This window comes from Phodopus roborovskii, unplaced genomic scaffold (genome assembly GCF_943737965.1).
Source record: "Phodopus roborovskii unplaced genomic scaffold, PHOROB, whole genome shotgun sequence".
Classification (NCBI taxonomy): domain Eukaryota; kingdom Metazoa; phylum Chordata; class Mammalia; order Rodentia; family Cricetidae; genus Phodopus; species Phodopus roborovskii.
In genome coordinates, this window is record NW_026126567.1 from 11725019 (window position 1) to 11740024 (window position 15006).

Here is a 15006-nt window from a genome sequence, read left to right on the forward strand (position 1 = left end):
AAGAAAACCAAACAAACAAACATGTCTTGCTCCAGTCTTTGTGCACAAAGGGGCATGAGGTGAATGATGTAATAGTGTATGGGGTGGGTGTGGAATGAGAAACAGCTGAGTGTGCATGGAAAGTATGGAGGCCATGGAGTAAAATATGTCAGTGTGCACATGGAGGACACGGGGTAAGGGATATCAGAGTGTGCACACGGGGTAAGATGCCAGAGTATGACGTGGGGTAAGATGTCAGACAGTGACGTGGGGTAAGATATGTCAGAGTATGACGTGGGGTAAGATGTCAGAGTATGACATGGGGTAAGAGATGTCAGAGAGTGACGTGGGGTAAGAGATGTCAGAGAGTGAGGTGGGGTAAGATGTCAGAGAGTGAGGTGGGGTAAGATGTCAGAGAGTGAGGTGGGGTAAGAGATGACAGAGAGTGACGTGGGGTAAGATGTCAGAGAGTGAGGTGGGGTAAGATGTCAGAGAGTGACGTGGGGTAAGATGTCAGAGAGTGAGGTGGGGTAAGAGATGACAGAGAGTGACGTGGGGTAAGATGACAGAGAGTGACGTGGGGTAAGATGTCAGAGAGTGAGGTGGGGTAAGAGATGACAGAGAGTGACGTGGGGTAAGATGTCAGAGAGTGAGGTGGGGTAAGATGTCAGAGAGTGAGGTGGGGTAAGATGTCAGAGAGTGACGTGGGGTAAGAGATGTCAGAGAGTGAGGTGGGGTAAGATGTCAGAGAGTGAGGTGGGGTAAGATGTCAGAGTATGACGTGGGGTAAGATGTCAGAGAGTGAGGTGGGGTAAGATGTCAGAGAGTGAGGTGGGGTAAGAGATGTCAGAGAGTGACGTGGGGTAAGAGATGTCAGAGAGTGACGTGGGCTGCCTGTTATATGGAAAGGAAAGGACAGGCTGCTTTAATAAACTCAGACATAACCCATCTCAGAGTAAAGAAGGTCGGTGTCAGTTCAATTTCACTCTAAGTCCCTAAAATCCCTTCGCACCCACAACACTGCCCCCTTCAAAATAAAGCACTAGTGGTTTTAGAGGAGCCCATTATAGATGCTCTAGTTTATTGTAGTATAAAATTTGCGCATATATAACAATATTCTTTCCCCCAAACAGATAACACTAATGGGATTCCTCCATTACACATGACAGAGCAGTGTGGAGAGACATGTTTTGTCTAGATTAAACTCCTCAAGCCTCCACTTTTGAGAGTTTCATAAGATATAAGCAAGATTCTAAATACACTTTATAACTAAGATGAAATAAAAATTATTCTCTCTCAGCTGACAGATACATCCTAAGTGAATGTGACAAACTGCTTCCATCTTGAATGCAGCAACGTTATGACGAAAAGCCTTGAGTCATAGGTAGCAGGGAAGGTGAAGCTCGACTGGCACTCCCTGAGCAGCAAGGTGACCTGGGTAAGTCCTTCCTTTAGCCAAAACGGCTTCTCACTCCTGGAAAAGAACCCCAATTTCAACTCTTACTCGTGGGGCGGGGGACTGAAGTTTGAGCTGGTATTTACAGCCCTGGCTTAAGCTAGCCTTGGGCACACAGGAAAGAGAAAGTGACTTCAGTACCTCTCGCCTGGATTTCAGCTAAGTCCTCCAAATCTCTTTGCACAGACAAACGTCCATGCAACCAATGGGCTTTTTCACTGCATAATAGAAACTGGATGGAAATAAACTACTTATGTGTCACTGTTTCTTAAGTGACTAGACTGGAAACTCAGCTACTGAATTTATTTCTGTGAGATCTAGTGTTCCATGAATCATTTAAAAATGTGTCTTCTCTTCCCAGCTCCGAGAGCTCAGAAATTCCCTTCCTCTCCTCTGAAGAAGAAGCAGAGCCTTTTACTCTTTAGCAATGTGCCCGTTTACTTATATATGCACTGTTACACAGATGCTCCGTTAGTCTCCAACAGCTAAAACATATTCAATCACCTTTCACTTCTTTTTGGCAGGGGTAAGGGTGTGGGGATGGGGTGGTGTCAAAATATGCCTGTCTACATTTTGCTTTATGTACAGTACCTCACGAGGTACACAGGACAAATACTATTGCTGCCCCATCTTAGCAATAAGAAGACCAAAGTGCAGAAGTTGCAAGATGCGCCCAAAGTCACAGCCTGGCAGGGCCAGGGTATGAAACCAGGTTTTTATTCCCCAGCCCAATCTCCCTTATCAGTCAGATAGCAACTAGTCAGCAAAAGGGGGCAAGGGGCAGAAAGGTGACTGACTGACTGACCGGTTTATTCAGACCTCGTTTTTAGACTAATCATATGTGGCTTATGAATTTCACTGACTCCGGTTCTGGCTGTTTCACAGTGAGCTAGCCACTAAAACCATCTGCCGGAGTATAAATTGTTTTAACTTAATCACTACTTCTTGTCATGCATAGATGTTCACTTCAAGAGTCTCACAATACAGTGACTCAGTGTCTGAGCAAGCTGGTCTTCATAGTCACGTGTTAACTGCTAGAGCTTCTCTCCAAACTCCTCACGGGAGGCAGGTGCACAGAAACAAGCCTTCAAAAGACCACGGCACCGAAGGCAAAAGCGAATGTGGATCTCACACACGTCTTTCTTTCAGCCGAAGCTGTGAGGTAGGAACCAGGCACGAGAGAACTGTCTGCCGCCACTAATTCCGGCTCAGATGGCTTGGGAGAGGAAGAGCAAGCACCACCTGAAATCGCTCGGCAGACACTTTCCCAGCAAGAGAAGGGACTTAAGCACGAAGTTCAGTGCCTGCCCAGTGTGCAGGATGCGCTTGGCTCACACAATAGAAATTAAAGAAAGGAGGGGGTGGGGTGCGAGTTGACAGGCCAGGGAAGTCAGACACACTTTCACCTCCAAGGACTTTCACAAGCGTATCTCATCACTGACATCAAGATACTACCATTAGATAGGGGAGGAAGGTACTGCTAGGCTGAGTTTGCAAGTCAGCATGAAGTCTGAGAAACTTGCTTCAGGTCACACAGCTATCTAGTGGGCATGTGCAGGGGGATCACTACAATTACACTGACCATGGAGACAAAGATTACTACTGTAACAGCATCGTGTAAGAGCCAATCTCTAGAGAGGTAACCACTTCAATTTCATGTTCTGATTGAGTAATTTCACTGTTGTTAAAGAAAGTACTGCATAACATATTCTAATTCCACATGTTATATTGTATTATTTCAGCATGTCATATCCTGTCATAATATTTATAGGTGTTACAAGCAGTGAACCAAGAGTCTCTGCCAAGAAAGAAATAACAGATGATGTTTGGGGCACTTCAGCGTCCCACTCACTTCTGACTTTGTAAGAAGAGGCTCCTCTGAGGGTTCAGTCCACGCCGAGGCCCCATTTAGTATTTCATGGGACACTTTAGACTTCTGTTTCCCATCGGGGGCTAAACCCACCTTAGGGTGACGGGGGTGACCCATAAGGTCAGTAGGGCTTCTTCTCGCTATCAACAGCATTCCTAGAACTACAAGTGATGGAGACGACTGGAGGGCAGGCCTGAGGCCAGCTGAGGGCAAGGTAAAAGGCAAGTGTCCAGACTCTGGAATCATGTGTGTGTGCGGCCACATTCAACTGTTTCTGGTTACTGTTTCCGATCGCAAAAACACTGGTCAGGACTTTCTAACTAACTAGACCTTTCTTGTCAAACATAATTAAATGATTATTTTAAGATGAAAAGAAAGGAAGACAGAAATAATTTTTAAAACCATTAGGAATGAAATGCAAAAACACCTAGTGCTTTAAATTACCAGGTTGGCCATGAAACAAAAGAAGGAAGGGCCATCTTTGCCAGAAGCTCCATGTTGAGTGAGCAGCAGAGAGAAGCCCTCTCTGGATTGCGATGAGTTTGCTCAGCAAGCTTTGCTGCACCATGGTAACTGCAAACTCACCAGGGCCTGGGAATGTGACATCATACTCTCCCTACTATGCTTTCTTGCTGGTTAATGGGTGGTGGTTATTCTGTCTGAAATACAACTGACACATGATACACAAGTACACTTGACACAAATAATAAATAAGCACATAATCAATCCTACACATTGTCCTGGCCAAGACAATACCACTACAAAGATTCCCACAGCTTTTCAATAGGTCCTATTGATGATGATGAATGAAGCAAATAAGATTTAAGGATGTGACAAACAGATCAATAAAGAGGAAATTCAATAATCTATTATATACACAGAAACATATGTAGGGTTTCACATTTCTGATACTTACATAAAATACCGAAGAAAATGCTGCACATTATTCTTGAACTAGAAATCTTGTTTACTTAATTACCTGGGGCTTATTTTATTAGAATCCCATCGCCATACACTGGCTGAGCCTGACTGTTATGAACAAAAGTAAGTGCAGTTACCAGCAGGTAACCTCGGCTTCTCCTGGCCAGACGCCACGCTGTTCACTGCCCTTCTGCTCACTGACCCTGGTTCCTACTGAATCCTTCCAGGTCACAACACTGACATGGGCACTATGTTCTACCCCAGGCAGCTCTCCACTCCAGTTTCTGGAGAAATCCCTTCCACAGAGAGGGGAAAGAATCGTTTCCCGCCGCCCACTCCAGTCTCCACATGGGAGCTGAAATTCCCCTCAGGCTGCTGTCAGGATGGCCAAGAGAGATGATGACTCCTCCCCATGGAACTTCCTGCACAACCTGACAGCGGTGTGATGGACGGAGTATTTCAGGTGCTTTCAGGGGTCACCTCTCACCCTTCCCAGAACTGGGACCTACACTGCCATCCCCACACTCAGTGGAAGCTGAGGCCAAACTCCCTAGGTGTATTTTTTTGTCACTTCTCACACTACATCACTGGTAAAACAACCCTGTAGCTACCTTGGGGACAAATAAATAGGCTTTCGTGTCTTTACTAGTTGAAGTATGCTATGATCACTAACTGAACAATTTAATTATGAGACCAATAAACAATTGCTTTCAGCCCCCCAGGTCAGTGTGAGTTAATTTCACAGTGAACCTGAACACTTGGCGACTCCCAGGTCCATCTCTTTGCCTGCCTCTCCCCTGCTACCCGCTCACGACCACTGCCAGATGGTGGGGGGAAACCTGAATCTTGTCAACTACAGAGAAACGATGACACTGGAAAGAGATTTAGAGGCTGTCTGTGCTACATGGAGATCCAGGTGTATCCAACCTGTGGTCCACAGGCTGCATGCATCCCAGGACAGCTATGAACGCAACCCAACACTACACTTGTAAACTTACTTAAAACAAGAGATTCTTCTGTGGACATTTTTTTTTTCTTGTAACTTAATCATGTAGGCCTCAAATGTGAATTTTATGCTACACTGTCAAAAGTTAGATATGCCAGACAGACTGCATCCAATGTCAAAGCAACAAAGAGATTGCTAACTTAAAGAAGACTCCTGCTTTTTACGTAGGTCGTGTTATTATCGGTAGGGTTACCCACTGCTACTGAGGCTAAGGTTGTCACTGTCCAAAGGTCTGTCTGCTTCCACTGTCCTGTCTGCCTATTTGATAATCCCTAATTAGACCCTTTCTTGTCACAGTGAAGTGAGGGGAGAAATGATATATTCCAGTCTTTAGTTCCGGAGATACAGTCCATCATGGTGGGGAAGGCAAGGCGGAGTGGAAGTGGTCCAGCTCTGCAGGGGGAGCATGAGGCTGCTGTTACATCCTGGCCTCCTCCCTATGACCCACACTCACCACCCAGGCCGCACCTCTTAAGGTTCTCCCAGAACTGCACTAGCATGTGAGGGCCAAGAATCCATGAGCCTGAGTCACAGTCCTCATCCCCATCCTCAGTCTTCCTTTCCTCTGTCATCCTTCCCTCTCCTCATTGTCCCCAGCATCAACCCAGAGGCCACAAACTGGATGGCCTTAGAAAGGTCCTCTTTGAGTTCAAGGCCAGCCTGGTCTACACAGGCAGCTCTAGGACACCCAAGGAACGTTCCTCCCTCTCCATTGGTGGAACGATGTGCCATTTCCCCCCAAAGCCCGGCCTTCTTTTCTCACTTCACAGAACACTCACTAAGGGCCACCTCTCAGTTCCCTACACAATACAGAACAGAACCTCTAGGTTTTCCTCTAGGTTTTCAGTAATCACGCTGGATCCAGCCCTAACTTCTTTCATGAGAATAAGAGGCTACTGGGGGTGGAGAGATGCTTTCCAGAGGATATGGGTTCAGTTCCCAGCATCCACATGGTGGGGAGAGTCCACAAGCATCTGCAACTCCAGTTCCAGAGGACCCAATGCCCTCTTCTGACTCTGCGGACACTGCACATGTATGCTTGTGGTCACACACATAAACTCAGCAAAACACTCCTGCGCTTCCTTCAAATCTTATAAAACATTAGGAGGCGGTGACCACAGCAGCATTTAATACAGAAGATTCTGTGGCAGGGGCCAGCCCTTCCCGGAGATGTTTTCTAGTTAGCTCAGTTTAGGAAATTTCTGAATACTCTTTCCTCTGGAGAATCACACTGCATAAAAGTACATTAGAGGCTTGGGAGAATTTAAGGGAATTCATTTATCAAGCATTCCCCAAGCTCACTTGACCACAAAATCCTATTCTCCTATTATACTTATCCACACCTGATTAATGTGTATTGTGCTGCAAACTTTTGAAAACACTGCACTGGAGAAACAAGGCCTTTTATAATTCCGATTAAAATTCAACACTTAATACCTAACAAACACTAAGGCGGATTTTCGTAAAGTGTGAAAATGAACCTCAGTGTAAGAATGTCCGCCTCTAGCAGCCACACTACTTGCTAAGAGATTACCCAGAGCCTCTCATTGGTGAACTGTAGATCCAACCCTGACTCCACACATAGGAAAAAAGTACAAACACAGGCGCAGCTGTGAGATACTGTAGAGAGAGCGCCAAGGGACAAAAATGAAAACCAGTGAGCACAGAAACAGACACATCCCAAGGCCGAGTGGCTGACAAGTAAACTCGCAAAGCTGGTGCCTTCTCCCCCATCCCCCCGCCGGGGAACCCCCTCTTCACAGCAGTGTTCCACAGGGGGAGTCCTCACACTCTGACTCACCCATGCGTGTCTGTCAACTATTAAGAGGCTGATGGTTCTGGGGTGCTCCGTGTGGGTCACAGGAAGGAGATGGAGGAGGGACGATGACCCCGGGGCTTGGCCATGGGGGTCCAAGGCTTCTTACCTGCTCTCTCTCCCTCCTGTCATCTAGCCTCAATAGTTCACCACCCAGTCTCTCCCACGCTTAGGAATCTTTTGTCCCTAGGTTTTATGACACCAAGATGCTTTCCCTTCCTTTGGTGGATGGCTCAGGATATCTGCAAGAGTGAGGTGTGTTTGGAATGCACTCAGTGGATAACCATATCCAGCAGTCACACCCTCTGTCCTAGAACTTCCTTCAGATACTGGAAAATAAGGTACTAGCATTCTAAATTAGCAATTTTGTTCAAATTTGCTTTCACCAAAATGGTAAGATCACCTACAGGGGCTGGGCACCGTGGTGAATGCCTTTAATCCTAGCAGTTGGGAGGCAGAATCAGGTACAACTGTGAGTTCAAGGCCAGTCTGGTGTACATAGTGAGTTCCAGGCCAGCCAAGTTTATACAGTGAGGCCAGAGGATGGCCTATATATAGGGCTGCATGTCAAGGTAGTAGATATTAAGCTGACTTTAGGAAAAAAAAAAAAAGAGGCTGGGCATTATGGCCCATGCCTCTAATATCAGCACCAGGGAGGCAGAGGCAAGCAGATCTTTGGGCTCAAGGCCAGCTTGGTCTGCAGAGCGAGTTCCAGGACAAAAAGAAAGAAAGAAAAAGAAAACAAGAAGCAACAACAAAAAAACAAAATGAGCAAACAAAAGACCCTAAGCTTGCCAGCTGATGAAGGGTGAAGGGTGAAGGGTGAGAGGGCACAGGGAAGTGACACGTCAGAAATGGCCAAAACTCATTGCATAACGACAGGACTGAGGTAAACTATACTTTGACCCAGCTTGTACTTTTATCATAGCTGGTTTTCAACACCGTCCGTGAAGTAAATTCTACTCTTAACTCTAACAGGCAGATAGCATTTCGGGTTAGCATATCAGATGAAAACCACAGCAAGAGTGACAGGGAAGAGCCAGTGCAGCACCTACTGGTCCAGCGGAGAAGTAAAGCAGTGGCTCTCCTCTGGCTTTCAGTAAAAAACGCTGTAACACTGCCTTAAAAACAAAAACAGCTATGTGCCCGCAATCCGATTTAGATGCTTAAGTCTTACATAATCTCAACAATGTACGGAGGACAAAACAGAGTTTTGTGGAGACAATGCACAGGCTTCCAATCACTTAGCACAGCAAAACAAACCCCACAAGTGAGTCTGGCGCCTCCTCCAAGAGCTGGAGCTTGCTCTAAAAGTGTACGTCCAAGCCAACCCTAAACCCCATCACTTTCCATTAGCTCTATGGATGTCTGACATAAGACACTTTATCATTGATGACTGACGCATTATGGGACCAATAGAACCAGCTGCATCATCTGTCATTTAGCCTGAAGGTTCCCGTTCATCTTCAACATCACAATTAAGATCATTACAAAGTTGTAAGGGCCATCAAGATGGCTGAGGGTGAAGGTGCTTGAGCTCAGTCCCCGGGACCCACATGGTGGAAGAAGAGGCAACTGCAGGCTGTCCTCTGACCTCACCCAGACACAGCAGCCTCTCTTACTTGAAAGACAGTGGGGGATCCCTTGAATGGTTCCCATCCACCGTCACTAACCTAAGGGCCAAACTCCAGGTGGAGGTGCAGACGCTGGCAACACAATGTGAAGCAGGACTACCACTGTTTTATTCAAGTAGTCTAATTTCAGGAGTAGCCTCTGCCTGAAAACCAGAATCGCCAGCAGTGAAGCTGCTCTTACCTCTGCTACTGCCCTGCTGCGCACCAGCCAGCACAAGCCTCCATGGCTCCCACTCACCTCCCACTCACCGGGCACGCCTCCATGGCTCACACTCACTCATCAGGTACACCTCCATGGCTCACACTCACCGGGCACACCTCCGTGAGCTCACACTCAAAACTCCGCCAGCAACTCAGTCATTGACTGACCCCTGCAGGTTAGGCCGCCACTGTACCTGAGGTTCTAACCTACGCAGACAGGTATTTTCATCTGCTTTTCTGAAATTAAGAATATGGAATGATCAAGGCACTCTAATCTTTGACATGAAGCCCACAGAAGGAACTGAAGAGATGGCCCAGTGATGGCCAAGAGTACTGAATGTTCTTGCAGAGAAACCGGGTTCTGGTCCCAGAACCCACACTGGCCTGTTCCAAGGGATGTGATGCCTTCATTTAGCTTACATGAACACCGACACATAAACTCATACAGGCTCACACATAAACACACAAATAAAAGGTACATATATCTTAAAAAGGTGAATACATAAATAAAGACTATCAGAAATGTGGGCTGGGGTATGTAGCTTGATCAGCAGAGAGCTAGCCTAGCACTCATGATCGAGTCCTGATGAGTTCGATCCCCACAATCCCATAAATCTGGGTACAGAGGTACACACTGGTAATCCCACAAGCTGAGAGGTCAAATGTCTGGGGTTACATGATACTGTCCCAATTGAATAAGGAAGTGAAAAATTAAAGACCATCACAACTAAGGTGCCCCCACCTGTGACAAAAGGCACATTCAGAAGTTAACTCACTCTCCACACTGAGTCATTTGACTCTTACCAGAAACATCCCTTTTTCAGGAAGGAGGCTTCTAACCATCAAAGATGTGTGGAGTCACTAAATTACCCACAATGCCTTATTTCCCCCTTTGTAGCACACACAGTGATAGCATTTAAACAACTATTGTTCTTCATTAAATGTTTGTATTCTGCCCCAGACTTCGGACATAGAGGTAAAGTATCTTAGGCTTGTTTCTAACCAGCTCTTACAGCTTAAATTAACCCATTTCTATTAAATTACTTCCTGCCCATCCTGCTTGCTTTGCAATTTCTGGCATCTCCTCCTTCTTCCCAGCATCCTCTCTGCCCTGAAAATCCTGCCTAGCTATTGGCCATTTAGTCACAGTGATATATGTTCGCAGTGTAAAGGGATACTCCACAACAGCCACAGATCACATGGTTCTTGTTTGTTGACTTCTGGATGTCCTGCACCAACAACAAGTGCTTGGCATACAGGTGTGTGTTTATTCATTACACATTTGGGGGAAGAGGCAGGCAACAGAGTTCACTCAGTGCACTACCTCAGAAAGCTAGGGAGGGATGGCAGGGCTAAGGACATCACTCTGTCGCCACACAAGATGGGAGATAGGTAGGTTTCCCAGGGCAGTAAACTGTAATAAAGGAAGTACCTATACCATTTAGGTGTCTCTATCTGTACCACTTCATACTTTCCACAACACCTGTATAACACGAGTGCTCTCATGACTGAAAAGTCTCCATCCAAATAAATCACAGTTGTAAAACCCACTCATCCTGAAAGTTTCTGTAAATGTTTTTTTAGAAAGTGGTAATTTTTACAGTCCTCACTACATACTATTCCCTCTACAAACAAACTTGCTAAGACAAGGTCCTTTTTCCCTTTAGGTTTTAGAGCACTGAAATGAATACTGATTCCCAATTAACCCTCAGACTTAGGGGTACAGTAGCCCCGTTTTCTTCAAGGACAGAAGGAGACAATTTGAGAGCGCCTACTAACTGCTAACAGGACTTCCCAGGGAATTATTGGAAAATTAACACAGACAGCTAAGGTTCCACAGTGAACTTCCCAAACATTTAAGAAGATGTATAAGTTCTAAATTCAAGGGCAGAGTAGAAGAGAAAGTTGTCTGTTCAGATGATAAGTACTTTAATGAGTGAAGTAATGTCTTTCTAAACTCTTTCTGTGACTATGTAAAAGTCCATAAACAGAAAGACCGTTTAGCTTCTTCTTTAAGAGCACTTGAGGCCAGGGGTGGTGGCAATGCCTTTATTCCCAGCACTCAAGAGGCAGAGGCACTGAGTTCCATGCCGGGCAGTGATATTTAGTGAGACTCTGCCTTAAAATAACAACAACAAAGGGGAACTTGAAAGGGCCGAGAGAACTTGAAGAGGTATATTTTTCTTTTAACAGTATATCAAGTACCTGTGAATCCTAAAGTTGGGGGGGTGTAAATTATTTGACTCCAAAATCTTGGTTTTTTTTGTTTTGTTTTTGTGGTCAGTAGTATAGGACATATACATATTGCTTGCATATACAAAAGCTAAAGGTAGTTATCAAATAACACCATAAAAAATACAGGTCGCTGGGCAGTGGTGGCTTATGTCTTTAATCCAAGTACTAGGGAGGCAGAGTCAGGCAAATCTTTGTGAGTTTGAGGCCAGCAAGTTCTAGGACAACCAGGGCTGCTACACAGACAAATCCTGTCTCAACAAAACAACACACACACACACACACACACAGAGAGAGAGAGAGAGAGAGAGAGAGAGAGAGAGAGGAGAGAGAGAGAGAGAGAGAGAGAGAGAGAGAGAGAGAGGCCTGACTCTGATCTTTAGTACCAAACATGCCACATTCTTTAAAGTCAATTGAGCTCACATCAGTAGTTTTCAACTGTGGATACATATTGGTAACAGAATCATACAAAACAAAACAAAAAAACATCCCTAGTGTTCCAGGGCAGCTCCAGATATGGGGGAAGGGGGAAGAGGAGGAACTAACTGGCTGATTCTAGAAGTCAACCAGAATTTAAAAACTTTTGGTCTAGCTGAGTGTGTTAGCAAATGCCTATCATCCCAGCTGAGGACTGAGCAGTGAGACTGATGTAGGGAAACCCTATCTCAAGGGGAAAGAAAGTAAAGGAGAAGAAAGGAGGAGAGGAGGGAGCAAGAGGAGGAAGGGAAGGAGGGGCAGGAGGAAGAAGAAGCAGAATGAATGAATGAATGAATGCATGCATGCATGCCCTGGTCTAGTGCTCTCTGGCCTACTGCTTTATTACCTATTTTCAAATATGTCACCAAAGTGCATTTTCATAACAAAAAAAATATTCAGAAAGCTAGAGATGGCTCAGTGGTTAAGAGTTCTGCTTGCTCTTGCAGGGGTCTTGAGTTCACTTTCCTAACAGCCACATGGTAGCTCACGGACATCTAAAATGGGATCCAATGCCCTCTTCTGGCAAGCAGGTAAACATGTTAAATCAATCAATCAATCAATCAATCAATCTTTGGCCAGTGGTGGTGGCCAACACTCAGGAGGCAGAAGCAAGCAGATCTCCGTGAGTTTGAGGCCAGTCTGGTTTATAGCCCGAGTTCCAGGACAATCAGGGCTACACAGAGAAATCCTGCTTCAAAAAAACAAACAAAATAAATAAGTAAGTAAGTAAGTAAGTAAGTAAGTAAAGCAGAGACAAAAAACTTATCCAGAGGATTAGACCTAAGTCACAATAGCCAAAAGCACTGAACTTTTACAATTTGAATGAGTTATTTAGCCATAAGTAACTAGTCTTAATCTCTTAAACCAGAGACTAGCCATACAAAAACAGGAAAATCTGTGTTTAATGCTCATTTCAGTGGCTTAAGTATTGGACAACATATAAAACTTTATCTTCACCTGAACAGCAGCTGGTCTTGTTAAATACTTGCTCTTTGGAATTTTCCCATAGCCATAAGAAGAAAAGGCAAATAGAGAAACCAGAACAAGCCACCCTATTACACAGGTATCAGAAATCACTTGGACAGGGAGTTTCCATGGCTCAGAGACAAAGGGTTTCTCAGAAGCATTAATGCAATCTTATTGCTCACTTCTTACTCAACACAGCACTACCAAAGAGGATGTTGCTACCTTCCCACCTCAACTGCTGTGTGTGTTGTTCCTGTGACAGCTGGAGTCAACAGAGATAAGCTTGGCCTCTGGAATAACCGAAATGCCAACTCTTTTTATTTTTAAACTTTCTCGAAATGCTTCCATGCTATCTGATCCTAACAATTTTGCAAGAGATGAACACTAGTTAAAGGTAGAGAATAAGTAACTAAGCCTGGTCTAAGTTATATGCTTAAGCAAATCTGACAACAGAAACAAGCCACACACACACTTCCCACATTTTAATGAAAATCTGTTCACATTTGAAAGGGCTTATGCTAAAACTTTTCAGACAAAAATGCAAGACAATCTAAAATCTAAAATGCATTTCCTGTGCTAATTAATTAGCCTATGTAACTAGCTGGAAAATATCTCAGATTCCTGCTCCATGACAGTACTGATCAATAGTAAGGACAAGGAGACATTAAGGACAGAAAAGATTTTAATTTTGTTTCCATTTCTAGATCAGAGAGTTGTAGGCAAACACTCAGGGAAGTGGAATAGACTTACATGGTTTATGGTAGACTGGACAGCCTTAACGTAATGGCTTAGTTCTCGATCCATTTTAGCAAATTCAACCATGGCCCTGTCCATGCTGTATTCACTACTCACTTCAGCTGAAAGAGAAAAAGAAGTTGTGATTACTATTTTCCACTTCAAATGCCGCATCTGGAAAAAAATTCAGACAACACAATCATCCAAAGGGCTAATTTGTAAAAGTACTACATTTTTCACCAAAATCCCTTCAACAATCAAACTTGTCTATTTGTATGTCCTTTCCTAGGAGAGAGTTGGATGTGAGGGCATTTGCCTTTTTCATGTAACATCTTGTCCATCATTCCTCACCTTTGTCCTCTTGTAGAAGAGGACAAATCTCTATGCCTTCCCTAGCTAGCTGAGAGAGAGAGAGAGAGAGAGGGAGGGAGGGAGGGAGGGAGGGAGGGAGGGAGGGAGGGAGGGAGTTGTGCTACTACTACAAAAGAGGACAAAGGATTAAAAAAACAAAGTGAACCTCAGGAACACCAAGCTCTGGTCTCTGACCTCCCCGCCCCCCTTCTACAACACAGGAGAAAAGACCACTCTACTGCATCTCCACCATTCTTGGTCTCAGACCAAGACCCCCTAACCCCTGGCCCTCAGGCTACACTGCTCTTCTCCTGTGGTTACCAGCTCCTCCAGACATTCTCTGGGCTCTGGAGCCTTAGATGAAGCCACCTGTAGGTCACACTTCCTTCCTTGGCTTTGATGTTTGCTACTACAACTTGGCTGGGAGTAGACCAGAGAAGGAGAAGACCCATTACCTAGAGGATCTGGATAGTCACTGGATTCAACAACATGTATTTCCACCATCAAAATTACCCCACCTAGGGGCTAGAGAGATGGCTCAGACATTCAAAGTACACACAGCTCTTACAGTGGACCTGAGTTCAGTGCCCAGCTCTCACACTGTCTGTAACTCCAGCTTCATCTAATAACCTCTTCCAGCTTCCGGGGTACTTGCAGTCACATGCAAATAAGCTCTCCCTCTCCCCACCACACCTAACCCCACACATACATAATTAAACACAAAATACAAAAATACAATCTTTTAAAAATGTCCCAGTTCCAGGTGTGGTGGCACTCATGAGGCTGAGGAGAGGTAGGAGTTCAAGGTCAGCCTAGTGTGCATATACCTCATCTCAACACACACACACACACATCCACACACTTTCTCAAAGCCCTTCCTAAGACTCTCCATCAGATTTAATCTGCACATCCTTCAAGAGTTGAGCTCAAATCCTGTCTGTTCTGAAATTATACCAACCTAGAAGAAACTACTTGTTTAATTTATTTTAACACCTACACTTTGTACTCTGGCAACATACACAATCAAGCCTTTCTTATCCCCATTTTATCGTCTCTCCATGGACAAGAATGGTATGTAGTGTTCCTGAGACCTAACAAAATGTTGCAGAATTAATCTTTCTCCTATATTCTCCTGGGACCATTATTTCCTAAATTTGGAAATGTCCTACCTGAAATTCCAGTGATTAAAATAAAGAAAACATATGGGATATATACTCATTTGTCTGCTCTATTTTCACTGTGATTTTTTTTTTTCCCATCAGAAAAAATGAAAGGCAGAGTCACACAAAGACGACAAAATTCTTAGAAGGCATACCCATCTCGGCAAGACTGCCACTATGAGGCTGGTACAGATGCAAAGTG

The 15006-nt window shown here is 44.7% G+C and overlaps 1 protein-coding gene across 2 annotated transcripts in view; it reads right to left on the bottom strand.

The window, feature by feature from the left end:
- Positions 1–15006, bottom strand: part of Nsmce2 (NSE2 (MMS21) homolog, SMC5-SMC6 complex SUMO ligase) — a 196657-nt gene that overhangs the window by 143335 nt on the left and 38316 nt on the right. For both annotated transcript variants that reach the window (XM_051202553.1, XM_051202554.1), the window contains exon 3: positions 13309–13415. In XM_051202553.1, the coding sequence (XP_051058510.1) occupies positions 13309–13415 (107 nt within the window). The remainder of the gene's footprint in view (positions 1–13308; positions 13416–15006) is intronic.